The sequence below is a fragment of the Engraulis encrasicolus genome, chromosome 2, assembly GCF_034702125.1.
Source record: "Engraulis encrasicolus isolate BLACKSEA-1 chromosome 2, IST_EnEncr_1.0, whole genome shotgun sequence".
NCBI lineage: Eukaryota > Metazoa > Chordata > Actinopteri > Clupeiformes > Engraulidae > Engraulis > Engraulis encrasicolus.
Genome location: NC_085858.1, coordinates 20,168,735 through 20,196,234, shown reverse-complemented (window position 1 = coordinate 20,196,234; position 27,500 = coordinate 20,168,735). Strand labels below are relative to the sequence as shown.

General features: G+C 45.4%; 1 protein-coding gene across 1 annotated transcript in view; it reads right to left on the bottom strand.

Moving 5' to 3' along the window:
• The window catches only part of LOC134470243 (protein shisa-6-like), a 116,118-nt gene that overhangs the window by 84,580 nt on the left and 4,038 nt on the right, over positions 1–27,500 (bottom strand). The window contains exon 2 of the mRNA XM_063224273.1: positions 20,767–20,921. Within this exon, the coding sequence (XP_063080343.1) occupies positions 20,767–20,921 (155 nt within the window). The remainder of the gene's footprint in view (positions 1–20,766; positions 20,922–27,500) is intronic.

Genomic DNA, 27,500 nt, shown 5'->3' with positions numbered 1-27,500 from the left:
CACGCACACACACACACACACACACACACACACACACACACACACACACACACACACACACACACACACACACACACACACACACACACACACACACACACAAGCATGCACACACAGCCATCAGTCCTCTCTCAACTCTACCGCCCCACAGGAAATCACAGAACTCATTACATGGCACCGCGGCCCCTTTATTTGACTAGGGGTTAATTTGGGCTTTCACTTCACAAGTCTGTATGCAAATGCTCCACTGCGCTCGGTCACACCCATGCGTGCAGCGGTGGAGAGGCAGTGGGAGGCTGGGAGTTGGACCAGAATACGGATTGGTGACAGTAGAACAATGCAATTCAAGACATTTTCTTTACTGTATAAGAGCATGTGCCTATGATTATGCCATGGTCAGTTTGAACACAAGACTCCTTGTCCACAACATTACAACATACCAGATCCTCTCCAGGCATCTACAGTACTTAATGCAAGATAAAATAATATTACTTAATGTCAATAATAAAAAAACAGATCACAAAAACAAACAGCGCCTCAACCCAAACATCATACCTGTGAGTATAGTCTAATCAGAGAGAGTAGATATACTTAAAGTATCTCTGGTCTAATCTCAATACATCTGCTTGTGGAATGCTATTGCTTTTGTCTGAAAAAGCTTCAGAGCAACATCCCTACACCATTTCTACAGTGACATATTACAAATTGGTCATGCTATTCTGGCTACTACAAACTCATTACACGTACTGTAGAGGCTTTGCCTTAGGGGGAGAATGGCTCATCACATGAACAAATTCTGATGGTCATGTGATGTTGGAGTAATACGTGGGGAGTTGTGTGTTGTTGCATCTAGCGGCTGTAGTAATTATTATGGGGTATGCGTATGAGGATTAGTTTCCTGAGGATTGGCTTGTGGTGTCATGATTCTCATCAATAATATACCATACTGTGTAATTGTAACCTGCCCCTGGCAGTGAGGGAGAAGAAATCTGTCTCTCTTTCACGTGACTCTGCCTGGGGTGGAATGATATGGAAAGTGACAATAAGAGATGGCAATTCAACATGTTTTTACTGTGCATTTGCCATGGACACATTGTTGCTTCTTAGTCCACACTGGGTTGCCGTTGGAATGTTTCTGCATTGATAAAGCTTTACAATGACATTACTACTAAATGTTTTTTTACTAACTCATTACAACTTAGTCATGCTATTCTGGCTATAACAAATTCATTACAGAGACTTTGCCTTCAGGGGTTATAGCCTCACTTCAAAGAAGAGAGGTTATGGGCATATCATATGAGGATTGTGTGTTCCTGTTGCATCTGGAGGATGAAGTAATTATCATGGGGCATGAGGATGAGGATTAGCCTCCTGAGAATTGACTTGTGGTGTCCATGATTCTTGTCAATAATCTACCATACTGTGTAATTGTAACCTGCCCCTGGCAGGTAGAGTGGAGAACTCTCTCTCTCTCTCTTTGCATGCTGGGGAGGTGTGTGGGAGTGTGTCGCGGGGAGAGGGAACTTTGAATTTTCCCAACTGTTTCTCTTCTGTTTTCACGCACGAAATATGACCGTTTTATGTGTCGGTTTTGATAAAGTAAGTGATTGTTTTTGTGCGTCGGGCAGGGGGGCACCTGCTGTGCAGGGAGGGAGAGAGATGGCGTCCTCAGCGTCTGATCTCTCGCTCGAGCACGCCGTTAGGTGCGTCCCTGCTGCTGGTGTTTCGGTGGAGGATGTTTTGTTGGAGATGGCAAAAGTAGTTGGCCATGATAACATAGTATCGGCATCAAGGATGAATAAGGCGGTGGTGGTTTTCCTGAGTGGACCATACTTGGCCGGACTTTTGGTCGAGACAGGAATTTGGGTGAGTGAAAGTTACGTGTCTGTCACGCCTTTATTTTCTACTCCGACGAAAAGAGTAATCATTTCGAATGTACCACCATTTATTCCCGACGACGATATTGATAGAGAGCTTGTTAGATTTGGGAAACATGATTTATGCGAGTACGGGAGAGAAGCGTTGTTTCGAATGTGGGAACATTGGTCATGTTAAGATGAACTGTCCTTTTAAGAAAAGGGCAAATGGCGAAGTCGAGAGTGCAGAGGGAGAACGGGTGGCTGAGGAGAGCAACGGTGGGGCGGAGAGTGAGGTGCCCAAAGAGGGAGAAGTTGTGGGTGGGGAGAAGACGGTCGCAGGGGTCGATGGAGCAGCTGCTCAGAGTGAAGGCACCGCTAACATTGAGGTTAATACCGACACCACTGGTGGAAGTAGTGATGGGCTGGTGGAGGAGGAAGGAATGGCTGAACACAGCGAAGTAGGGGGTGGAGTGGGGGCAGTAGGAGAGGGTGGGAGAGGTAGAGGCTGAGAGTGATGGGATGGCGGACTCTTCTGGTCCTTCGAAAAGGCCGCTGTCCGGGGAGAAGTTAGATGATGATGTTGAGTCTGTTGTGTCGGAGCTTTCATGGGTGAGACAGCTAGATGACGTTGCGGATATCCCCGAGGATACGGTGTATCCACTGTCTGAAATAAATTAATTTCTGGATAACACTTTCGGTTTGTCGGTGGATGTTAAAGATTTTTTCTCTGATCTAGATACATTTGTGCAACACTGGAAGCAGAAGACTGGCTCCGAGGTGCTATGCTCAAAAAAGACTACTCGGTTGAATAGATTTGTAAAGAAAATAGGCATATGTAAGGTTGGCCTAACGTCGGGAAAAACTAAATGACGTAAAAAGAAATGAATGCCGTCATGACACGTTCACGGGTGTTTCTTCTGCATATCTTGTTTTTTTCTTTTCTTTTCCTTCTTTCTGATATGGTATCTTTGAGGGTGGGATCCTTAAATATCAACGGGGGAAGAGATAGGGGGAGGAGGGCTTTAGTAGTTGAACTTGCATCTTTAAAAAAAAATATGGATATTTTTTTCCTTCAAGAAACGCACTCTGATAGTTACAATGAAAATGAGTGGGTAAGGGGTTGGAAAGGAGAAAGTGTTTTTACTCATGGGACGAACACGAGTGCTGGGGCGGCTATTCTTTTTAGACGGGGGTTGGATATACAAATTTTGACGACGACTGAAGTACAGAAGGGGAGGGCTGTTGCCGTGCATGCGCTCGTTCTGGGACAACCTTTTGTTTTTGTCAATATTTATGCACCTAACACTGGGGCTGAGCGTGTCTCCTTTTTTAAAACGGTACATGACTTTTTGAAACAAAATGTTAAGGATGAATATGTCGTGGTTGGGGGAGACTGGAACTGTACAGAAAATGCCAGACTAGATAGAATTGGGGAGGAGCCGGGACCTCTTGATGACCATTACGCAGGAGCTAGATTTAATAGACATTTGGAGGAGCCGGAATCTGCACGCAAGACAATACTCATGGGTGAGGGTGGTGAACACGGTCATGAGGGGGGCGCGGCTGGACAGATTCTATGTTAGTGCTTCCCTTGATAATAGGACTGTGGGGTCATCTATTGTACCTATTGGGTTCTCAGATCACCATTTGGTGACACTGGATTTTTGTTTTACCGCTTACCCTAAGCCAATGTACTACTGGCATTTCAATACAAAATTATTAACTGACAAGGTTTTCTGTGAGAAATTTTCTTTCTTTTGGGAAATATGGAAAACAAGGAGGGGGGATTTTCAAGATGTTTGTCAGTGGTGGGAGGTGGGTAAGGCTCAAATCAAAATGTTTTGTCAGCAATACTCCTTCAACAGCACAGCTGCAATGAAAAAGAGAGTTAGGAGATTGGAGGAAGAGATAATGAACATTGAAATGGGTGTAGGGGGATGCACATGATTTGACGGGGAAAAGACAAGAGTTAAGACGGCTGTTACAAGAACGGGTGAAAGGGGCCCTAATAAGAGCCAGGTTTACCTCTATTAATGATATGGATGCCCCAACGGCCTATTTTTTTAACTTGGAAAGAAAAATAAGGCAGGACAAATATATGGTTTATTTGCGTCGTGAAGACGGGACTGTGACATCTGATCCCCTTGAAATGAGGCGGATGGCAATGGACTTCTATAAGGAGCTGTATGGACACTCTGACTGTGACCCGGAAAGCTCCAGTGAGCTGTTGGAGGGGCTCCCATCGCTGTCCCTGGAGGACAGGAAGACGCTGGACAGTGAGGTGGCCTTTTTGGAACTTTCTGAGGCAGTGCAACAGCTGTCTAAAGGCAAGGCTCCGGGGTTGGATGGGCTTCCAGCGGAGTTTTACCAGGTGTTTTGGAATGTTTTGGGGAGGGATTACTGTGAAATGCTGAATGAATGTTTCCTTAAAGGGCAACTACCCACTTCTTCAAGGCGGGCTGTGTTGTCACTTCTACCAAAAAAAGGGGATCTGGGATTGTTAAAAAATTGGAGACCTGTCTCATTAATGTGTGTTGACTACAAAATATTGTCTAAGGTTTTATCAAATAGGCTAAAAAAATATCTGTCAGGCCTGGTTCACCCAGATCAAACTTACTGTGTTCCAGGACGAACAATATCCGACAACTTATTTGTAATGAGAGATCTTATGGACATTTCTTTGGGGGGAAATTTTGATCTTGGGTTTTTATCATTAGATCAGATGAAGGCGTTCGACCTTTTGGGGCACGATTATCTTTTCAATGTTTTGAATGCTTTTGGGTTGGGGGGGATTTTATTTCTTGGGTTAAGTTACTGTACAAAGGAGCAAATGCTATCCTCAAAGTGGGTGGTGGCCTTAGCTGCCCTGTGCCTATAGCTAGGGGTGTACGCCAAGGCTGCCCTCTGTCAGGGCAACTGTATAGCTTGGCAATAGAGCCACTTTTGTGTCAATTAAGGAAAAAAATTGGGGGGTTTTCCATCCCTGGGGATTACATGGGTACTGCATATAAGGTGTCTGCCTATGCGGATGATGTAACTGTTCTTGTATCGGGGCAAGAGGATGTCACTCAGCTAGGTAAATGTTTAGCGCTCTATGCAAAAGCCTCATCAGCCAAAGTAAATTGGGCAAAGTCAGAGGATTTCATTACAGGGGAGTGGATGGGTAGGGGTGTACCGTTGCTCCATGAGGGTTTAAAGTGGGTGAGGAGTGGTCTCAAAGTGTATGGGGTGTTTCTTGGGACGGCACAATTTCAAAAAATAAATTGGGAGGGGGTGCTGGAGAGGGTTCAGACTAGGTTGTCTAGGTGGCAGTGGCTTCTACCTGAACTTTCATATAGGGGGAGGGTGCTGGTCACGAACAACCTGGCTGCCTCCATGCTGTGGCATCGATTCTCAATTCTGGAGCCACCAGAGGACCTGATAAAAGAACTGCAAAGAAGACTGGTGAACTTTTTTTGGTCAGGGCAGCACTGGCTTCCTGCCCCGGTCCTTTTCCTCCCTTTGTGTGAGGGGGGGCAAGGGTTAGTCGACATACGGAGTCGCCTGGATGCCTTCAGGTTACAGGCGGCGCAGAGACTTCTGTATGAGGAGGGTGTGGTGTGGGCAGCTTCCGCCTACTCCATCCTCAGATCGGCATCGTTGAGCAGGCATGACCGGCAGGTGTTTCTGCTGGATGCGGCGCAGCTGGATCTCTCACGACTGACACCAACATATCGGTCCATGTTGTCTGCATGGTCTAGGACTTTTAAGATCGAGAGAATCTTCTCTGAACCAAAGGAGTGGATTTTGGGCGAACCCTTGTTCCACAATCAGCTGCTGGGGACAAGGCTGCTGTCCTCATGGAGCATACAAGGGCATTTTGTGAAGGCTGGAATCACCGTTCTGGCCCATCTGAGAGACGGTGCTGGGTGGAGGTCTGCCGAAAGCCTGATGGAGACACTGCAGTTCAGGTCGGGCAGGCTCCTCCACAAACTGCTTGAGGAGATCCAGACAGTACTGCCGGGGGCTTGCAGGGAGGCGTTGGGAACGCTGCAGCCGCAAGAAGTGCTGGGGTGGAGGACATCCTATCGTTTCCCCCCAGTGAAAATAAGCAATGCCATCAACGCAGGACTGCTGGGGAGTGGAGGGGCTCCGGTGTGGCAGGAGGCACTGGAGCCAAGACTCCTCACAGATTTCTGCAAGAAAGCTCTCTACGACTCCTGTGTCAAAGTGAGGCACCAGACTATATTGGGAAGAGCGGGGCCATGAAGGTGGTCGGAGCTGTTTGGGCCAGCTTTTTCTTCAAGGGCATGCTGGAGGTCCTTGTATAAGCCTCCAGTGGAGAAACGTGCTGCTGATTTACAGTGGCGCTTAGTTCATGGAGCCATAGCCACCAATAGGCACATAGCGCACCTGAATCCAGCGGTGGGGAGGGAATGCCTGTTCTGTGGGGAGGAGGAGACTGTGGACCATTTGTTTATTTTTTGCAAAAGACTGGAGGGACTCTTTTTTTTGTTTACAGGGGTGGGCAAATGTGTCGAAGCTACCTTTCCCACACTGCAGTTTTGTCACTGGTCCTGATTACAGGGTTAATGTGAAAAGGGAAGTGTGCCTCTTCAACTTCTTAGTGGCCTCAGCCAAGTTGGCCATATGGCGAACCCGAAAAAATAGAAATCTTGGGGAGGGGACAACAGACCCCGTGGACGTTTTAAAGGGGATGGTGGGGTGTAGGGTCAAGGTGGAGTTCGCATATTACAAATTGGTGAATTATGTAGATTCTTTTTTGGGAATTTGGGGATTGGGAGGACTGTTGTGTGAGGTGGATGAGGAGGAGAGGTTGGTGTTGAGGCTGTAAGGAGGGAACTGGTTTGGTTTGGTTTTTGGTTTTGTTTTTTCTTTGCTTTGCTTAAAAAATGATGATGTTTTGAAGGCTTTGTAAAAATCTGAATCTTTTGGTCCAATAAAGGACTTTTTAAACCTCTCTCTCTCATATACTGTACGAGATTGCCTGGGGTTGGATTTTTTTTTTACTACATGATTTAATGAAGCTGGTAAATATTTAATTGATTCAGGGGATTAGTCTGTGGCTTTCAAAAGAATGTTATTTAATATTAAAGGTGGATAGACGAAGCGCTTTATGACAATAATTGTATTACTGAAGCCTGACAGAATGGTGCATCAAGGTTAAACACTTGGTGGTTTCTTTTGCCTTAAGACATGTAAAAGTTTTTATCTTTTACCTGACATGACCCTCTGATGAAGACGGAAGTAACACCGTCGAAACATGTCAGGTAAAAGATAAAAAACTTTTACATGTCTTAAGGCAAAATAAACCACTAAGTGTTTAAGTTAAACAGTTAGACATAATGAACTTAATACAAGTTTCATCAAGGTGTTCTGCATATCAGAACATATCAGAAAACAGTACTTTTGACATTTTCCATTTTTTCATGAAAAAATGAGTGCATTTTCTAGCCTAGAAATCTAGACGCCCCTAGCGACCGCAAATTGAATTTGGCTTTTTGCTGTATGGGTCTGGCTCGCTAGGCTATATTTTCGATCATTTCTATTATTACCAACTAATATATTTGCCTATGAATGCTTACATTATTGTAATATGCCTACATCTAAATGAGTTCTACCACTACAGTCAACATGATCTCATGGAATTCCACAAAGTGGACAGACCATTGTGATATGAAATATATGTTTCACAGTTTCACAGATTTTGCCAAAAATCTGTGATGGGGTGAAGGAACTACTTTCCGTGATGGGCCCACATAAGTGCTTTCTCTATATTCCCAAAGCTCAAGGCACGTTCCCACAGCCTTATCTTCCAACTTGTATTTTCTCAGGATTTAAAGATTTTTTTTCTCAAAAAACATTTCTTACTGATAGGTAAGGTTCAGGGATTGTTTTGGTCTGAGTCTGGATTGGTTGGTCTGTTTTGACTTATACTGCTGGCATTCTTTCATTTAGTCCAACAATTTGGTAGCCTATCAACCAAATGACCCCACTTCCATGATCCCAACACAGAATTTTGGTAAAATCTGAATCTGATCAGTGAGATCAGGCTGCTGCAGTATAAACACAATTTTAAGTTTGTTGTAAGACCCATTACACATGATAACACCTAAAGCCGATTTGTGGGTCTTCTTCTAAAGAAAGAAGGAACAGACTTATTTGATTTTTGCTGAATAGTTGTGCAGTGCAGCAGTTCACAGACTTGCACTGTATTTATGTCATGCCCCAAGGGGCTATGAGAGCATAGTTTGGCCCAATCATCGCAGCAAAGTGCTACTTTTGTTCCTTGAACAAATTGGATCCTTTGTCCAATTAACTTAAGAACAGAACCAGACCGAAGGGGGACATTTGAGACCAAGGCCAGCCAGAGCTAGTAAATATCGCGGTGTAAATTCCACACTTGGAGAGATTATTTAAAGGGGTATGCCACTATTTGGGGGCTTAATACAGTTAAAATCGTTGCCTGGGGTTTATAAAGGTGGTTAAGTGTCTTATTTTTCATGTTAAGCGTTGTCTTGCTTTAAGACAAGTTAAAAGAGGGAATATGTCGCTAAGCTAGTGAAAGTCAATGTATCCGTGTAGCATGCTACAAAGCTACACGGATCCATTGACTTTCACTAGCTTAGTGACATATTCTCTCTTTTAACTTGTCTTAAAGCAAGACAACGCTGAACATGAAAAACAAGACACTTTACCACCTTTATAAACCCCAGCCAACGATTTTAACTGTATTGAGCCCCAAAATAGTGGCATACCCCTTTAACATTTTCTTGAGGGTACAGTATGTGGTCCCAATGTACTGTCTACATTTCAGGCCGACCACAGCTGTCTGTTCTCGCACCAATTACATCCAGAACTAAAGTGTTCACTCACGTTCATACCGGGCTCTGAACTTTTCCAAATGTGATTATTTGTAACCTAGACTTGTAACTCGGTCCTACCAATGTCCACGTTGTTGTCACGGTTTACAGAGAGAAACCAAGTATTTTTTCAGGTTGCAACGTAAACCAACTTTTAGGTGTCTCAACGCTCAGAATTGAAGATTAGGTGCGGGAACGGGCACCGGCACTGTTCTCTGTAGGCCTGAATGCGCCTTACTGTAAGTGTTGCAATAATACTTTATTTACTGTTTACCTAAGCGCTAGGCCCAACACCTCCTTAGCTTTAACCTACGACAAAGAGAAAAAGGTCCATCTCAACAGCAAACACACAGGGCCCATCTATCGTCTATCCACAAAACGGTGCTGAAGAAGGGCCAAACCTCAAACTCCAAGTGTCAAGTGCCTCCTCAGGGGTCAGGCGAGGGCGCGCCGATGCTACCTAATAGCCAATCAGAGCGACAAAGTGAAGAGTCTCAGGGGCGCGTGTAAGCTGAGATGATGATGGATGTCAACAAAGAGCCCCATGGGGACCGGGCTGCGTCAGCGGGGCCATTACCCAGGCATGACCTCCTCCAGGCCCTGCTGCCTGCTGCCTGCTGCCTGCTCCTGCCTGTGCTGTGCGAGTTGGCCTCCTCTCATCTTCTCCATAACGCGGCTACACAATGGGCCTGAGATTAGGTGTGTTTTTTTCCCAGGCTCTTGGAGCCACTGCGTCATTGCATCTTGCGCTCACTGCTTCACCGCTGTGTTTTTTGAATACCACCCCACCCCACTCCATTCCTCTCCACTCCACTCCACTCCACTGGCCCCTGTTGATGAGGAGAGAGAAATGTACATCGATGAGATGCACAAAATCAACGACCCGCTGAGGAGGCAGATGAGGGCCCCCCACGGCTCTTTCGACTGCACGCCTCCTCCTCCTCCTCCTCCTCCTCCTCCTCCTCCTCTCTCTCTCTCTCTCTCTCGTCCTCTTCCATCTTCCCCTCACTCTCTCTTTCTTTCTCTCCCTCTCTCTCTCTCACACACACACACACACGCACTCCTCTAACTTTCTCTCTTTCTCTTCCTCTCTCTGCTCCTCTATCTCTATCTCCTCCTCCTCTTCTCTCTCTCTCCTTCGTCTCCCTCTTTCTCCTTCTCTTTGTCCACCACCTCTTCCTCCTGAACCTCTATCTCTCCTCCTTCTCCATCTCCCTCTCTCCTTCTCCTCCTTCTCTCTCGCCTCCTCCTCCATTTCCCTCCTTCTCTCTTCTCCTCCTCCTCTCTCTCTCTCCCTCTGTCTCTCTCACTACTCCTCTATCTCTCCTCCTCTTCCTCCTCCTCTATCTCTCCCTCTCTCTTCCTCCTCCTCCTTCTCCTGCATCTCTATCGTTCTCCTCCTCCCCGTCTTCCTTCTCCTCTATCTTTCACTCTCTTCCTCCTATTCATCCTCCTCTTTGTCCATCTCCCTCGCTCTCTCCTTCTCCTCCTCCTCCTCCTCCTCCGTCCTACATCTCTGTCTCCATCTCCCCTGCTCGGTCCCCGTCAATGGCAGCCAACAGTGCGTACCAGCGGCAGACGGCTTTCGTGCAGCTCGCCCGTCTCGCATCGATTGGGGTGGAGTGGTCTGGATGGGAGAGGAGGGGAGGGGAAGGGAGGGAAGGTTGAAGGGAGGGTGGATGATGCCCATCCCATGGGGCGGGGGTAGAGGATTGTGTGGCACAAAATCAACCCCTAACCCCCTCCTCCCTCCTCAAACTCACACACGCACACGCACACACACACACGCACGCACGCACGCACGCACGCACACACACACACGCACACGCACACGCACACACACACCCTCTCCTTAGTCTTCACGGAGTGCGACTACAGAAGTCTGGTGCCGCGATACGAGACTGAAACGTAATGCGTGTGGAATCTGGGACGGCAGAGTAGGGCACTTAGCAGGCAGCAGCTCTCAGATCATCCCCCGGAGCGGGGGATCTGGAGGCCGGATAGAAAGCAGAGGCTGGAGCACGGGGTGGGAGGGGACGGGAGAGGGGCTGGGGCTGGGGCTGGGCGGGGTAGATACAGTATAAAAGAGGCAGCGGTCGGGTGTTGTATGTGTGAGGGTAGGGAGGGTGTGTGTGTTTTGGTAAAGAGGCAGAGGGTGCAGTGGGGTGGAACAGGGATCTGGAGGCCGTATACACAGCAGAGACTGTGTGGGTATGGATGAAGAGGCAGAGGCTGCGGAAAGGACGAGGGGATGGTGGATGGGAATGGGCTGGGCTGGGTATATAAGATGGCTGAGGGCAAGGAGGGCTGGGTGGGTGTTGTCTGTGGGTGAAGAGGCAGAGGGTGCAGTGGGGTGGAGCTGGGGATCTGGAGGCTGGATAAAAAGCAGAGGCTGAAGCATGGGGTGGTGCGAGGTAGGAAGGGGTGAAGTGGGGTCGATATAAAAGAGGGTACAGAGGGAGGGCTGGGGTGTTGTATATATAAAAGAGGTTAGGGAGGCTGAGCTGGAGTAGAAACTGTATAAGACAGGGTGGGAAGAGTGGATTGGTGTGTGTGTGTGTTTGTGTGTGCTGGGTAGGAGTAGATTCGATATAGTGGGTGGTTGTGTGGGCTGGGTAGGGGTATATACCTTTGTATGAGAGATGGGTACAAACAATGGTGGGTGGGTGGTTAGTTGAGTCTGAGTTAAGAGGCAGAAGCTGTAGTGGGATGGGGTGGTGCGGGGATCAAACGCAGAGGCTGTGGCATGTGGTAGAGTGTGGTGGTATGGGGTAGATTCGGGCAGGCTAGATATGAAAGAATGTAGGGAGGGAGGGTGTAAGAATAATCATGAATCCCCACTTTTAAAAAACATCTATTATCATCATCAGTACAACATGTCTCTTGTGCAGTACCGTAGAAATTTCAACAGTCCAGAGGAAGACTTTTCAGACGGCTGTGCTGACTGAATTGAATATTAGAAATACATTGAGGATCTTGAAACCAGACAGCACATGTTAGAAGTAGGAAGTGTTGTGCTTTGCAACTGCCAACCATGATGTCCAGGGACGTGCACAGTAATATTTAAGGGCTGTTGCTCTGACCAGAAGAAAGGGTAACTTATAGGGCTGCACAACAATCAGTGGGACATCGAACAGTGGAAGTATCTCTCTTTCAATAGAGCAGGCACGTGCCAGTTGAGTGATGGCACTCATATGAGGAATGAACATGGAATGATGACGTGCAAGTGTGCGTGTGTTGGGAAGGGGGCATGGGTTTTGTGTGTGAGAGAGAGTGTGTGTGTATGTGTTGGGAAGGGGGCATGGGTTTTGTGTGTGAGAGAGAGTGTGTGTGTATGTGTTGGGAGGAGTGTGTGTGTGTGTGTGTGTGTGTGTGTGTGTGTGTGTGTGTGTGTGTGTGTGTGTGTGTGGGGGGGGGTGTATGTGTGTGTGTGTGTGTGTGTGTGTGTGTGTGTGTGTGTGTGTGTGTGTGTGTGTGTGTGTGTGTGTGTGTGTGTGCATGCGTGCGTGTTATGAAAGACTGTGCTGGCCTGGCTCATATGAACCTGACACAAATGGTCATTGGTATCTAATAAAACATCGGATCTGGTTGCCATGTATGAACTCAGATCAAAACTTGCCTTTATCTGATTTATGTGAGGGCTAGGTTATCATTATCTCCTTATCCGCACATCAAACTTCTCTCTCTCTCTCTCTCTCTCGCTCTCTCTCTCTCTCATCACTTTCTCTCACACACCAATTGACATCATTCTCCCTTTCTTTCTTTCTCTCTCCCTCTCTTTTTCTTTCCACCTCTATCCTCTCTCCCTGTGTCTCTCATTATCTCTGTCTCTCTGTCTCTCTCTCTCTCTTTCTCCGTTTCTGTCTGCTTGCCCCTTAATAAGTGAGGGCTTTGCTGCTACTTAAGGAGGGTGGAGGAGGATCAGAGAATCTTTGGGCTACATCAGAGTCTCCTCATCAGAGGCCATCTGTAAAGTTTAAGAGAGGGAGGGAGGGAGGGAGAGAACACTGCACCGCCCGCTCACTTCCTCACTCGCTCAGGCCTCTGCTCCACTTTCGCCCGCAATGCACAGAATCTATTCCTGCCGTCCAATCAAAGGCAGGCAAACGGCCAGGCGAGCTCACAGCTGAGCGGTAAGAGGTAGAGGCTCCATTTTCGCAGGTCAACACGTTCAGACCGACGAAAGGCCTACGGGGCCTCTCTTTCATTCCAACATACTGTAGAGGTGCAGGGCTCGTAATTACCAAATGCTGGTGAAATATCAGTTTGGCTGGTGGAAAACAACTTAGCGGCTTTGACAAATTAGGGAGTGTGTGTTTGGCTAGTAAGATTAGTATCTACATACGTTTTTGGCAGGTGACGAAAAAAGTTGATTTAGAATCATGAAGCGGTGCCACTGCCACTTGCACATTCAGGCTATTACATAGTAACGATAGGGGCTTATATTTATATAATGTCTATCACCTTTTACATTATTAATTATATTAGTATTGTACATGGGTTGTCATGGTTCAGACAGACGCGGACCACAAATGCGTCACGTTTTAGGAAGTTTATTAAAGTTCAGGGGAAAGGGAGTTGGGAGAAGGAGAAGGTTCCAGGGGTTCCATGGGGAAAAGGAGTTGGGAGAATGAGTCCTGCAGCCTGTGTGTGTGCCCCCCAGCAGCAGAGATGTGTCCGATGGAGATGGTGATGGAGGGTCCGGAAATCCTGACGGAACACAGACACAAACGGGCAGAATGAACGAAGGCAGAGGTACAGTTCAGGGCAACTCAGAAATCGTGATCAGTAGGCAGAAGGCTGGTCAGATTTACCGGAGCAGAAGAGTAGTCAAGCAAGTTGTAACGGTGGAAGGCTGGTGGTCGGGTTTTCCGGGGTAGGAGAGTAGTCAAGCAAGTTGTAACGGCAGAAGGCTGGTCAGATTTACCGGAGCAGAAGAGTAGTCAAGCAAGTTGTAACGGTGGAAGGCTGGTGAGATTTACCAGAGCAGAAGAGTAGTCAAGCAAGTTGTAACAGTGGAAGGCTGGTGGTCAGATTTACCGGAGCAGAAGAGTAGTCAAGCAAGTTGTAACAGCAGAAGGCTGGTGGTCAGTAGGTAGGAGAGTAGTCAAGCAAGTTGTAACGGAAGAAGGCTGGTCGGGTTGGGAAGTCAGATATCAGGCGGGTCCGAGGTCAGTAACAGAGTTGAGTTTAGAAAAGTATGTTAAAGGTGCAGGCGTTGTGACAAAGGGGAACTGAAAAACAGGGCCTTGTATACTGCGGATGGTGAGCAGGAAATGCAGTGCAGCTGTTAGGTTAACAAGAACAGATCAGGGGTGTGCATCTCTAAAGTGTAGTTGTTAGCCAGTTAGTTAGCAACTATGATTTCGAGAAATGCATCCCAGAGCAGAGCAGAGACAGGTGTAGCTAATCAGACAGGGCAGAGTGAGTAGTGAGCAGAGAGGCAGATAGTTGAACTCAATTAGAGAGTGTTACCAGGCAGGGAGAGAGAGCTCACAACATTATATGCTGTAATCAGGGACGGACTGGACAGTCTGGCATTTGGGCACATGCCAGAAGGGCCGCGGCCCTTTAGATACCCTTCGCGGCCCTTCCAATGCTCGTTGCGGCCCCATATTCATACGTCTGGGATCTATAAAGCAAATATTACACTGCCTGCGTTCAAAGTTCTATTCAAGCACCGTTCCATTATCATCGTTTCGCTATTTATACCACTTACACTGCCATACATTACACACGGACGGTGGCATATTGATGGGTGGGTCTCATTATGTTTCATGTTGTATTTTTCCTGAATATATATTCCAATGATGTAAAAGTGTTCAAAATAATACAAAAAAAACTATAGCCTACCTATTTATATTTTGCTTTTGTTTGAGACAACTGTAGTAAAGCATTGCTTTGTGGGATTTTTTTTTATTTACGTTCGGTTCCCGCCATAAGAAAAAGAACGTAGGCCTAAAGATTCATCAACATTCTGAAGCTTGTTGTAGAGAAAAACTGACGGTAGATGTCGCGACGCGAATGGACAATTATAGCTATTGAGAAAAATTAATGAAGGTCCAGGAAGAGGAGGAATTAAACGAAAGAAGGGGGAGCGGCAATGGAAATAGTTAATAAAGCACATTTGACTTGACTTGTAGTGTTTGGTGGTCACTACGCGGTGAGATGCTGCCATCTTGTGGTCTTTTCAGGTATTTTCTTAATCAGTTCAGTCCTCCGTTTCCCTAGTGACTGACGATAAACTTCCTGTGAGCATTGCGGTGTGTGGCGGACAAGAAGTGTCCCATAAATTCAAGGTTGTTGTCACTGAAAACACGGTGTTCTGTTCGAATCTATGCCGTAGTATCTATTATGCCAGCTTCTTGGCTTGCTTGGAAGAAGACCATGAAGAAGTGTGTTGTTTTGTCTCTGCAATCGCCAAGAAATCACAAGGCCATTCACACATGGAATAGCACGCAGAGCTCTCTCGCCCACACAAATATGGATATTAGAAGATGTGTTGCACCGCCCGACGCTACGAATAAGACCAGGTAGGGCTGAAGGATTTCCATTAATAATCATTGTTTGTGTCAGCCGTGATACGTTTTTTTTTATTTCACGTAAGGTTGCGTTTCTACTGTCATAAGCCAGTCCGTGGCTAGTCTCGCTACTAGCCAAGGTGATGTGATCTGTAAACCTTTTTAGCTTGTGGTAATCTGGGGGCTGTTATAGTTTTTCTTATTCGTACTGTAAGCTTATTCTTAACTTCATGACTTGGTAATGGGCTCTCGAATTGGTGGCTTGTCTTGCTGAAATACATTTTAGTAGCCATATCGATGTAGCCTACGGTATGTTGTTTTGCGTTCAGCTCTGGACTGGTTAGCATAGAAGTTGGACTGACTCCCACTCATAGTCTTGTCATCATATAGCTGGGCCACTGTCCACTGGACAGCGTTAAGAAGGGGCTTTTGCGTAAAGAAGCGGTGCGAGAGCAAAGCGGACATCAAAAGTGGTTGGTTCATTGATTTTATAGTGTGTGTGTGTGTAGGCACGTTGATGCTTGCCTGGTGCCTGTTGTTTAAAGGTCGGTTTCTGAAACTTCAGTGTTTACTAGGCCGACTATTTTAATAATATTCACAATTTCTCTCTGTGTGGGGCGGGCCAACGAGTGCAGAGTGCGCTTGTTATAACGCACCGTTTTCGACGTGTAGGATGCACCATGCACCTAGTTCTAGTAGGATCAGGATGCACCTTGTGTTTACCAATGTGTTTTCATGTGGTGCGCGGTCACCAAGTTGTTGCAACTTCCTGGGGGGGGGCTACTGGGGGGTCTTGGGGCCGCGGGGCCGCGTTGTGGGTCAAAATGCCAGGGCCGTTTCTCTATCCCAGTCCGCCACTGGCTGTAATCTTGCTTGATTTGTCTCTTGGTAATATGGGGTCCTGATCAGGGGTACCATTCACCAGTAGGGAAAGCTGTACCTGCTGCAGGTCAACATAAACAGCATAGTTCGGTCAAATCAACGCAGAAAAGTAATAGTTTTGTGCCTCAAACGAACTGGATACTTTGTCCAATTACATTAAGAACAGAACCAGACCAAAGTGGTAAAATTTCAGACCAGGGTGAGGGGACTGTGGCCAATCATGAAATGACAAATAAAACATCTATTTGTGTTTTGGAACATGATAGATGGGTTAATTGGCATGCACCAAAAGCAAAAAAAGATGAGTAAAAAAATATCCATATGAATGCATATCCACAAGAATTGAGATAATAGAAACTGGAGCAAAAGCCAATGGGTGCCTGAGTGCCACTCAGACACATGCACCCTCCACTACAGATCTGTTTACGACAGAATAGCTACTAGTGTACCGTACAGCGAGGCATGCAAGGTAACACTTGCCCTTGTACTGTGCTATTGAGTTAACACACGGCGTGTTTCAAGGCAAGCTACTGTAATGGCTCTAAGACACTGACAACCCCTACTTAGCCTGCTGACCTCCCCGACAGGTAATTGGAGAAAGTTGAAAAGGAAAGTATGTGATACCGTCTGCAAGAGCCATTGGGCCGTGAAACTATGGAGTGCAACCCGAGCAGTACATGCCTCTGAAGCACACACACACACACACACACACACACACACACACACACACACACACACACACACACACACACACACACACACACACACACACACACACACACACACAGGCTGGCTTTTACAGTATGCACACTGAGCAGCAACACAGCGAATACAGTATAGAATGCACAAGAGTTTGTAGTTTCTGATGGTCATACCATACAGACATTGTGCTCTGTTTCCATCTGCGCTGCACTGGTTTTCCCTCAGTTCTTCTAGAATTTCACCCCAACATTCTACAGCTCCTTAGAATTCTGTGTTAAAAAAAATCCCCCAGAGCCTGGTAAAGGCTGTGCCCTCCTAGTGACGCAACACCTTCAGCTTTGCTACCAGTCAGGTCAAGAGCAATACTTTCTGAGTTCCCGCAAATACGGGAACTCCTCCCACTTTGTTGGGAAGCAAACAATCATCAGCAAACCAAGGGAGGCCATTTAGGAAATGCCGTTTGGGAAATGTTAATTGTTATGCTCTTGGTCAGACCAAGTTTCGAAGAGATTTGAAAGTCGATGATAATCAGGCTAGGTTAAGGCGGATGTGACGTCATGTCACGAACATCCGCCTTAACTGGTCGTTCAAAAACTTTATTACTCACAAAACTGCTTTCAAAACAAGCAATCCACTTACACGTTATGAGTGGTAGCGTACCATAATGAATACATTAAGAACAACATATGATGTGCCTGCAAAAAATGGCCCATAGGAAGCAGGGCTTTGAACCGTTATTTTTTTCCAAACGTTCCGTTCCGAACAGAAACAGAATTATAACGTTTCTGGTTATGAGTTCCACCAATAAATTGACGTTCCCGAACCGGTTAGAACTAAAAAAATATTGTTCCCGGAACGGTTAATTTCGTTCCTGTCAGCTGATTACTCCCCACAGGCCTAACTGATGTTAAGTAACCAAGAAAGACGGAAATGCAAATGAGCCAAACAGTTTATTCAAGCGCATGACATGAATATCCTCCAGAATTTTGTCATTCAGGGACGACCTAAGCGGAGAAGTGGAGAATAAACGTCAATGATGAAAATGCATGCTCAACCCTGACTTGGGTCATGGGGACCGCTATGATGGACATTGTGAGTGTGTAATTTGAAGCGGCCATGGATGCTAACGTATTCTCGGTGCGCTTTACACGCGCTTCTCTGCAATGTCTTACAATGATGCAATGGAAACTCTGTCCTTTTGTATGACAGTGGTTTCTCTTATTTAAGATGTGGAGTGGAGACTTTGTAATCCACAGCTCTCTCTCCATTCAGTCAGAGAATGTCTGATGTCGCACAGGACGTGAACCTCAGCCGTCATGGTAACGTGCGCAGGAAAATAATTACTTTTTTTGTTGTTTGAGGAACGGTATTAACCGGTATTAACCGGTTACCATTATTTTAAATGTGTGTTCCCGTTCCAGAACATAAAAAAGAATAAAGTTTCCGGTTTCGTTTCTGTTCCCTCTAAAATACAAAAAGTTCCTGGTTTTCGTTTTCGTTCCTTGAACCGGTTCAAAGCCCTGATAGGAAGCCATTTCATGGATATCATATAACCAAATCGAATATCTTCAACAGAGCTCTAAATGACACACACGTTACTGGGGTGAGTAGAACATGATGTTGTAATGTGAAATTAGGAGCCCAATGTAAAAAAAAAAAAAAACATTTTCTCCTTTAACCCCTTAGTGTAGAGCCTATGTTATAACCCTACTGTCACTAAAAGTGTAATGACTATGCCTCAATCTGTTACCTACAGCTCTTGGTAATGTCATTGCAATGCTGTTATGGTGTTAGGGCTGCACGATTATGGAAAAAAATCATAATCACGATTATTTGGGTCAAAATCATAATCACGATTATTAATCACGATATTTGATTTTTTGCTGATTTTTTTTTTTTAATCCGAAATGAAATATAACCAAGAATTCATTATATACAGGATGAGCTAAACAAAATGAATTGTAATAATTATGTAAAAGGCAATAGCATGAAACTTAGGTGAACAGATTTCGTGCCAGAGATACCAGCCTGTTAGTATGTTCTGGCTTCAAGAACGCTCTCGAAGGTAGGTCACTTTTGCCACGATTAAATCCCAATTAAAATCATGACTTCGATATCTCGATTATATCACGATTTTCTATTATTTTTGATTAATTGTGCAGCCCTATATGGTGTAGTTGAGTATTTTCGGTAACACTTTATTTTAGGGATACATCTATTGGCACTAATACATACAATATTAATGCCTGTGTAAGTAACGTGTAAGGCATGTACTAAGCAAAATAAGACAGTTGTTAAGCATGTATTCACAAATGTCTTGTTCATGCCCAATTAGGGGTTTATTACTAATATGACCTTAGTAAGGGTCAGTAAGCCTATATTTCTAGTTGTTAGTAAGTAGTAAGTTGCAGAATACAATGTGTATAAGCTCCCGACATACTGTGTGAACAAACCCTGAACAGTGTGAAAACAGAGGTGGAATAAGGGTCCCTATTCTAAAGTGATGCATCGCTCAGACCAGATGGTTTAGGGCCCCCGCACGAGCAAGGTCCCCCTCATTACCTAGGGCCCCAACACCACCCAGGCTTGCACTACCTAGCCCCGCCCCCCTGATCAGCAAAGTGTACAGATATATGAAATAGCTCAATCTTGATCAGCAGAGACATCTAGTATTCTCTTCTCCATCTCAATGTGTTAAAGGTAACAGGAGCCATTATATAGCAAGGATTGAACATACACCTGTCAATGACGGTGGGTTGGTGAGATTTAATTTTTTTCATGCACCACTTAGTTTTAATTGTAAAAACCCCAAAATACATGCAGAACATTAGAATAATAGTTTTGAAGCGAAACTAAACTATTATTTTGTGATAACTAAGTTAATGTTTGAGAACATTAGCTCCAAGAAGTGCAATGCATGATGGGTACACAATCTAGGCCTACAGACAACCTACCCGGCTCTGCGTCTACCTACGTCCTTAGCTCCTCCCCTCACTCGTGCAATTTAGTTGTTATCCAAACAATTTGCCATGTACATAACAACAGAAATATTATCATTGCTGCATTGGCCATGCATTGCATTTCTGACAAAGGGCGTACCCATCATGCACTGCACTTCTTGGAGCTAAGTTTCTCAAACATTAACTTATTTATTATCACAAAGGAATAGCTTCGTTTCGCTTCCAAACTATTACTCATCGTTATATTTATTCTACATTTATTGTAGGGTTTTTACAATTAAAACTAATTGGTGTATGAAAAAATGACATCTCACCACCCCACCGTCATTGAGAGGTTTACGTCCAATCCTTGCTATATAATGCTTCCAGTTCTCCTATCACAGACTGATCAGAATATGTGAGAACTTCAATTCCATATAGACTGGTGCAGAACTGATGCTCTTACACTTTACTTCCCAAGGGGGGCTGGGTAGAGACGGGGCCCTAGGTAGTGTGGGGGCCCAAAGCCATCTGAGCTGAGCAATCCTTCACTTTAGAATAGGGACCCTTATTCCACATCTGTTTTCACACTGTTCAGGGTTTGTTCACACAGTGTACCAGGAGCTTATACACATTGTATTCTGGCCCTTACTGCTTACTCATAAATAGAAATCTAGGTCTACTAGGTCCTTACTAAGGTTATATTCGTAATAAATCCCTTATTGTGCATGAACAAGACATTTGCGAATAAATGTCTAACAACTGTCTGATTTTGCTTAGTACATGCCTTACAAGTTACTTACACGGGCATTAATATTGTATGTATTAGTGCTAATAGATGTGTCCCTAAAATAAAGTGTTACCGTATTTTCAGCAAATAGTGAATAGGCCCACCGACAACCCCATCTGAAGTAAGAGGCTTCAGCAGTAGAGCAACATACTTTTGAAACTTTAATTGGCTGCAATGTTTTACAGTGTGCAATGGGAGGCATTGGCCTACCGTGGTTGGGTTTGCCATGGACCGGCGTGTAATGGTTCTTTGATGTCCGCACAGGCGTGTTCTCCTGGGGTGAGTTGTCGATCGCTGCCATGTTTTCGCTCTCGTACTGGGCCGCATCCAGGGGGCCTTGCTGCCTCATGATGTCTTGAAGTGCTCTGGAAACCCCAAACAAAAAAACAACAACACACACAGAGAAAAAGGGCACATCAGAATAAAGTGAAACAATTCAAAGCACGCTCCAGTCTTCACACTCCAGCCAAAAAAAACCCCTCAATTAATTGCACACAAGTACACAATGTTTTCGCCTACAAGCCCCCCCCAAAGGTGTACCAAATTCATTTAGTTACGCTGCCAATATCATTTATTTCTTCCCGTCTGGATCGAGCGTGCACCTTCCACACACAAAGCGGTAATTACAGCCCTAAAGTGCTAAGTGGTGTGCTGGAGTAGGGTGCGCAGTGCAGTGCAATGTGGTGCAGGGCAGGCATGAGAGCTAAGCTATACAGATGGATGCTAGCTTTGGGGCGGAGAGGTGTGGACTCCGCCATTACTCCACTATGCCCCCCGATACCCTGTCCCGGCTAATGGAAACATAATGATGAACGTCCATTTGGAAAAAAAGGAAACAAATTTGCATTCCGGTACAATTTCTCACCCCCGTTCACTGTGTTTGACAATAAATGCATCCAAATGCAATTTGTTTTTACACCTGCCACCCCAGACCCATGTTTGACGATAACTGGTGCAAAGCAGAAAAAAACGACACTTAAGAGAGTACTCTGGGACCAAATACACTCTACAAAAAATGGACTCTCTAAGTGTTGAAAGTAAAATGCATTGTGTAATTGGAGCTGTGACTGAGAAAGTGTGTTGGGAAGCAATGGTGGAGACCATATCCATAAAAACAACAGGGGGAGTCAAGTGGCACTTTAAGCATGTCAATCTCAACCTGCTGAAGTCACGTGGTGGTGACCCCTCCTCCACCCAATCTCCACCCACAGCCCTCCACCCTCCACCCCCCACCTAATCACTCCAGAACTGCCTGTGACTTTGGTAAAATGTATTAATAGCCTCCCTTCCAGGATGAAGCCCTTTTTTTAACGCATCAGCTTCGCAGACAGAGGCGACCTGATTTCCAGTGCCCCAGTTGGCTGCCACGTGGAGCAGAGCGAAGGGCTTAGAACATCCAGATCTTCGCAGCGAGGAGCGAGGAGCAGCAGGCTGCTGCAGGCCCCCTGGAAGAAAGCGAGGGAGCCTCTGCTTTTTGAAGCCTGTTGATGTTTGATGGGCTTAAAAAGTGGAGCTGTGTTGTGTTGTAGCCCACTGATAAGCGGCTGCCGGTGCCGGCACAGAAGCAGACGAGGTGGGACAAACGGGTCGGTTTCCCTCCTTGGCGCAGGGGAAAAAAGGGAGCCCAAAATTGGGTGCTCATTTCATTGTATGTATGGGGTAGGGGGGGCCTTTCAGATTAGTTTGTCCTGGGCCAGGTACAGAAGTATACAGGTTGGGACAAATGGGTCAGTTGTCCCAGGCCCAGGAAAAACAGAGGCCCAAAATTGGGTGGTCATTACATTGTGTGTATTGGGTAGGGGGCCCCTTTCAGATTACTTTGCCCTGGGCAAGGTACAGAAGCAAGACAGGTTGGGACAAACGGGTCAGTTGTCCCAGGCCCATGAAAAAAGGGGGCCCAAAATTGGGTGCTCATTACATCGTGTGTATTGGGTAGGGGGCCCCTTTCAGATTACTTTGTCCTGGGCCCAGTCAAAGCTGTCAGCGGATGCTGCACAGTATGGAGGAAGCCCCATAATGCACGCCCTTCCACCAGTGGAACACTGTGAAGTCGACTTTACGACTGCAGTACTGCACTACTATGGCATTACACAGGACCTTTAGTAGTATGTTGCAACTTGGTCATAGCCATTCTGGTAACAGCAAATGTATAACGGGGGCCGTGTCTTAACGGGTTTAAGTCTTCAAACATCTCTTATGTTCCTCCAAGGCCTTCAAAGACCAATGATGACCAATGAAGAAGAGAGTGCACAGTATGTACTGTAAGTAAAAGGAAAGGGAACATTCTCGGTTGGCTACTCCAGTCACATAGATGCATCCATCCATCCATCCATCCATCCATCCATCCAGACGAGACGCAACAGCGTTTGTTGATTAGGTGCCGTTAGAGTGCTTTGAAGTGGTGCCAATTATGTTGCTGCTGATAGTGAATGGACAGAAAATAACAACCTGCCACTCAATGAAGCTTTTGTAAGGCATGTGTTTGACAGGCCATTATAAACGGTGACTACAATGACGCAATGATATGATTGTCACCACAGAGAACAAAACAATAGGACATGGGCAGATGGTTGCTGAGTGCTCCGGCCTATCTCACAGGACATTGAGTAACAAAAACAAAATAAAACAAAATTCCACATTGTATTCCCGAGTCTACACAAAGGCAAATGCACTACAGCTATTTTTGAGCACTGAAATAAGGCAGGAAACCCATTTCCAAAACATGCTCTCTATTTTGGCATCATTAGCCTACTTCACATACACGGTGACAGTCTAACTGCTTTCAGTTAACCGTGCTTGACCCGAAATATTCAAATTGTTGCAGAATCCTTGACCAGGGCTGTGTTTCCCAAAAACTCTGAAGTAGTACTTATTGTATGACTAAGTATGAGGTGCCCGCTGAGCGATATCAGAAATAGGTCTCTGTTTTACCATTTTACCTCACACATGGACTTTGCGCAAACATTTTATGTGCATGTGGTAGAAAAAAAATATGGTATGGAGGCCTATAAAATGATTTTATGTGTAAACATTTAGTTATGTGGTATTTTGCCTAGGGGGCACCTCTTTACTTCAGTACTACTTAGGCTTAAGTACTACATCAGAGTTTTTGGACAACACAGCCCAGGTCCATCAAGCCCAAATCAAATTTTGTCTTTAGTAAGAATCTAATTCCATATATCATGATATGCAACAGAGATGTAATACCATTGATGGCCTTTTGGGCTATTTACAGTAGCAACTGCTGATATTACACAAAACACATGTTTACATACTTGTTCCAGAAGCAAAACAACACATGGGAACTAATGCAACTCAATAACAGCCTTTGCATACTCAGATGGATAATGATCAAAGCCACCTGTAATTTTTTATAATTAAGTAGTAATAAAACACTTTCCCCCAAAGACTCTCATTCTTATTTGTCTTCACCGTGTAACAATGCCAGCCTACCCCATCATTTGTCTCATTTAGCTACTAATTGGTTTACATGAGCGATAACACATAAGCACACCTACATGCAACCATTTCACACTGTCTGCGTCTGTATAGGGTTAATTAACTTGTCAAACTGCAGTTTGGAGTCAATATGCTGCTCTAACCGCTACCCCTGGTGGAATTACATGTAAAGCAGCTATCGTCCTTAGTGGATAAGTCTCTTTTTTCGGGATCGCTCATGTGAAATTGCGCATGCAGATGAATCACACAAGAGGTTGTTCAAAATGGCTGCCACTATGCTTTACAGTAATGTGCTGTGAAATGAGGCATGCATACTGATAGAAACCTTATACAAAGTAAGAAAATCATTGAAACGGTTTTAAAAAGTATCTCAATAATTACATATGTATATATATTTTTGTATATTGTTAAAGGTTTTCAACGTCTGTCTTGGGTGATCATAACAGAAAATGTTGATATTGCATTTTTTTATTTTTTTTGTCATGGCAAAAGATTTTCGTGTTAAGTGATGACATATATGTAGCAACTCATGCACTTCCACCTTAAATGAAAAAAGAAGATATTCGAAACTGGGCTGGGTGGAAGCTGAGTCTGAGCTGAGTATTGCTGTTAAGAAGGGAACGCGGTGTCATACAAGCTAAGTTGTAAGACACATGGATTTCATTTCAAAGATTAACAATATCTCGTGTCTGTTGTCTATCTGATGTCTGTTATTATTCCTCATAAAAGATTCCCTTCGTCTTAAGAAGTGATCATGAGAATCCCAGGACAATAACTGTGTGCACAACACACATGCAACACAACACAACACAACACAACACACACACAAGCAACACAACACAACACAACACAACACAACACAACACAACACAAACTTGCTTTCATAACCAAGGCTACGTCTTTTGTCCACAAGCGATTGCGTTACAGCGGTATGACATTGTTGACCTGCACCCTGACCCTCTGTCACCGTCCAACAGCTAAGCAAGACAGGAGGAGAATCCACTTTTCGCTATAGTGCTCCAAAGGTGCCCTTTTGTGCGTAACAGCTTTCTGTTTGGTCTCAACTCCTCTTTGGTTGGGCATCAGAAGCAAAGCGAGGAGGAGAAGGGATCAATACAGACATCTCAAATCACAGGCTGTGGCTTTGTGCTCTGGAGCTTCCTTCTCGGGCGAGCGCCGCTGTGAAGGTCAAGGTCGCGTGGCCATGCGGGCAGCAAGGCAGCCTCCAGCACTTCCAGCCTCCTCCTCTCTTCCTTTCTGACTCCATTCTCCAGTCTGCAGCTGCTGCCATTTCAAGGATGTGTATATAATGTATGTTTGTGTGCACACACACACACACACACACACACAGACAGACACACACACACACACACTCACTTTCTCTCTCTCTCTCGCACACACAGGCACACACTTTCTCTCTCTCTCTCTCTCTCTCTCACACACACACATGCACACTTTCATTCTCTCTGTCACACAAACGCGCAAGCACACACACACACACACACTCTCTCTCTCTCTGTCTCTCCCACACAAACACACTAGCACACTTTCTCTCTCTCTCGCTCACACACACGCACTCACACACAAGCACACACTTTCTCTTTCTCTATCTCTCTCACAAATATACTCGCACACTTTCTCTCTCACACACACACACGCGCACACACACGTGTGCACACAAACGCGCACGCACACACACACACACACACACACACACACACACACACACACACACACACACACACACACACACACACACACACACACACACACACACACACACACCACTTTCAACACACATCTGCCCATTGCTCTTTTTTGATTGCGGAATGTTTAGTTGCCAAGTTTAACGCTAATCCAGTGTTCCGCTGCCGCTTGTGTTGCATGCTTGTCAGTTCCGGTGCCAAAAAGAGAGAACTTGTGAAGAAAAAAAGAAAAAGAGGATAAGGAAAAGAAAAAAGCAGTGCTGAAATGACATGACTTCTTCTGCCCAAGTTTTGCGTTGATGAATTGGGGACAGCTGAGCAAAGGAACGCTTCCCTTTTACAGACTAAGAAGTGACAGGATGGCCAAGGATGGGGCAGGCAGGCCTTTGTTCTGGTGTTGGCCCTGCATGCCTGTAACTTTTCCTGTAACCTTACCTCTTTCTTTCTTTCTCTCTCTCTCTGTCTCTCTCTCTCTCTCTCTCTCTCTCTCTCTCTCTCTCTCTCTCTCTCTATGTGTTTGTCTGTTTCTCTGTCTGTATCTGTCTGTCTGTAACCTTGACTCTCTCTCTCTGTCTCTCTAGGTCTGTCTGTCTGTCTCTCTCTGTCTCTGTCTGTCTGTCTATGTCTCTGTCGCTCGGTCTGTCTGTCTGTCTGTCTGTCTGTCTGTCTGTCTGTCTGTCTCTCTCTCTCTCTCTCTCTCTCTCTCTCTCTCTCTCTCTCTCTCTCTCTCTCTCTCTCTGTCTCTCTCTCTCTCTCTCTCTGTCTCTCTCTCTCACACACACTGTTCCTTGGCCCTGTCTGCTAGACAGTGATGGCGGCGGTGGCATCACTAAGCAGCTGAGGTTCAAAGTATTTCCCCTGGGCCAGGATGTCGGGAAGCCATGCACCAAGGAGTCAGAGAAGAGATAGCAAGACACAGGCATCACAGGCTCAGAGGGGGGATAAGGGACAGGGGTGGGGTGGAGAGTGGGAGGGGAGGGGAGTGGTGGTGGTGGTGATGGTGGTGATGGTGGTGATGGCGCTTGGGGACTTTGGGGAAGTTTAGAAAACAGCTTTTTAATGTTTGGCTTGATGTTGTGAGCACCACTGGCTGTGGGCAATTGGGAGATGGAACTGCTGCCGCTGCTGTCGCTGCAGACGGCGCTGCTCTTAGGGTCATCTTGAGGGAGTGGCGAGGCGACGAGACGCTCCGGCACCGTCTGCCACTGTTACTGTTGAGTCTGCTGCTAAGTATCAGTCTGTTTCTCCTCAGATGACATTTAAAAGTGTATAATTAGCTGGTTTTGAAAAACAGCATATTTCATTTTTTTAAAAATCAAAGAAAAAAGTGTAGTTCATTTTCCAGTCCTCTTCGACAGTCATAAGATAGGTGTTGTGTGTGGGCTGTATTCATGCACTAAAGTTAACTAAATCCCTACAAAATAATGAGTCAAATTAAACAACATCTCAAGCACTCAAGCACATCCATCTAAATAAACAATGATCTTCTTTTTATTAGACAGCCAAGATTTTCCAAAACCTTAATACCCACTGGTTGATGCAATCAGTCTAGTGTATCACCATCCTGTTGCTTCTAAGCCCAACGTACCATCAATATTTGAACAAAGACAAAAAAATCATGCAGACACACAGCTGGACTCTTTCGAGAGCAAGAAAAATGTATGAGTCATCCCACGGAGCAGATGTCTGATCAGTGATGAAAGCTGCCAGCTCACCTGCTGTCTTCTGTTCTTCAGAAAACAGAACGATTTTTTTTTTTTACTGTAGCCAAATAATTCC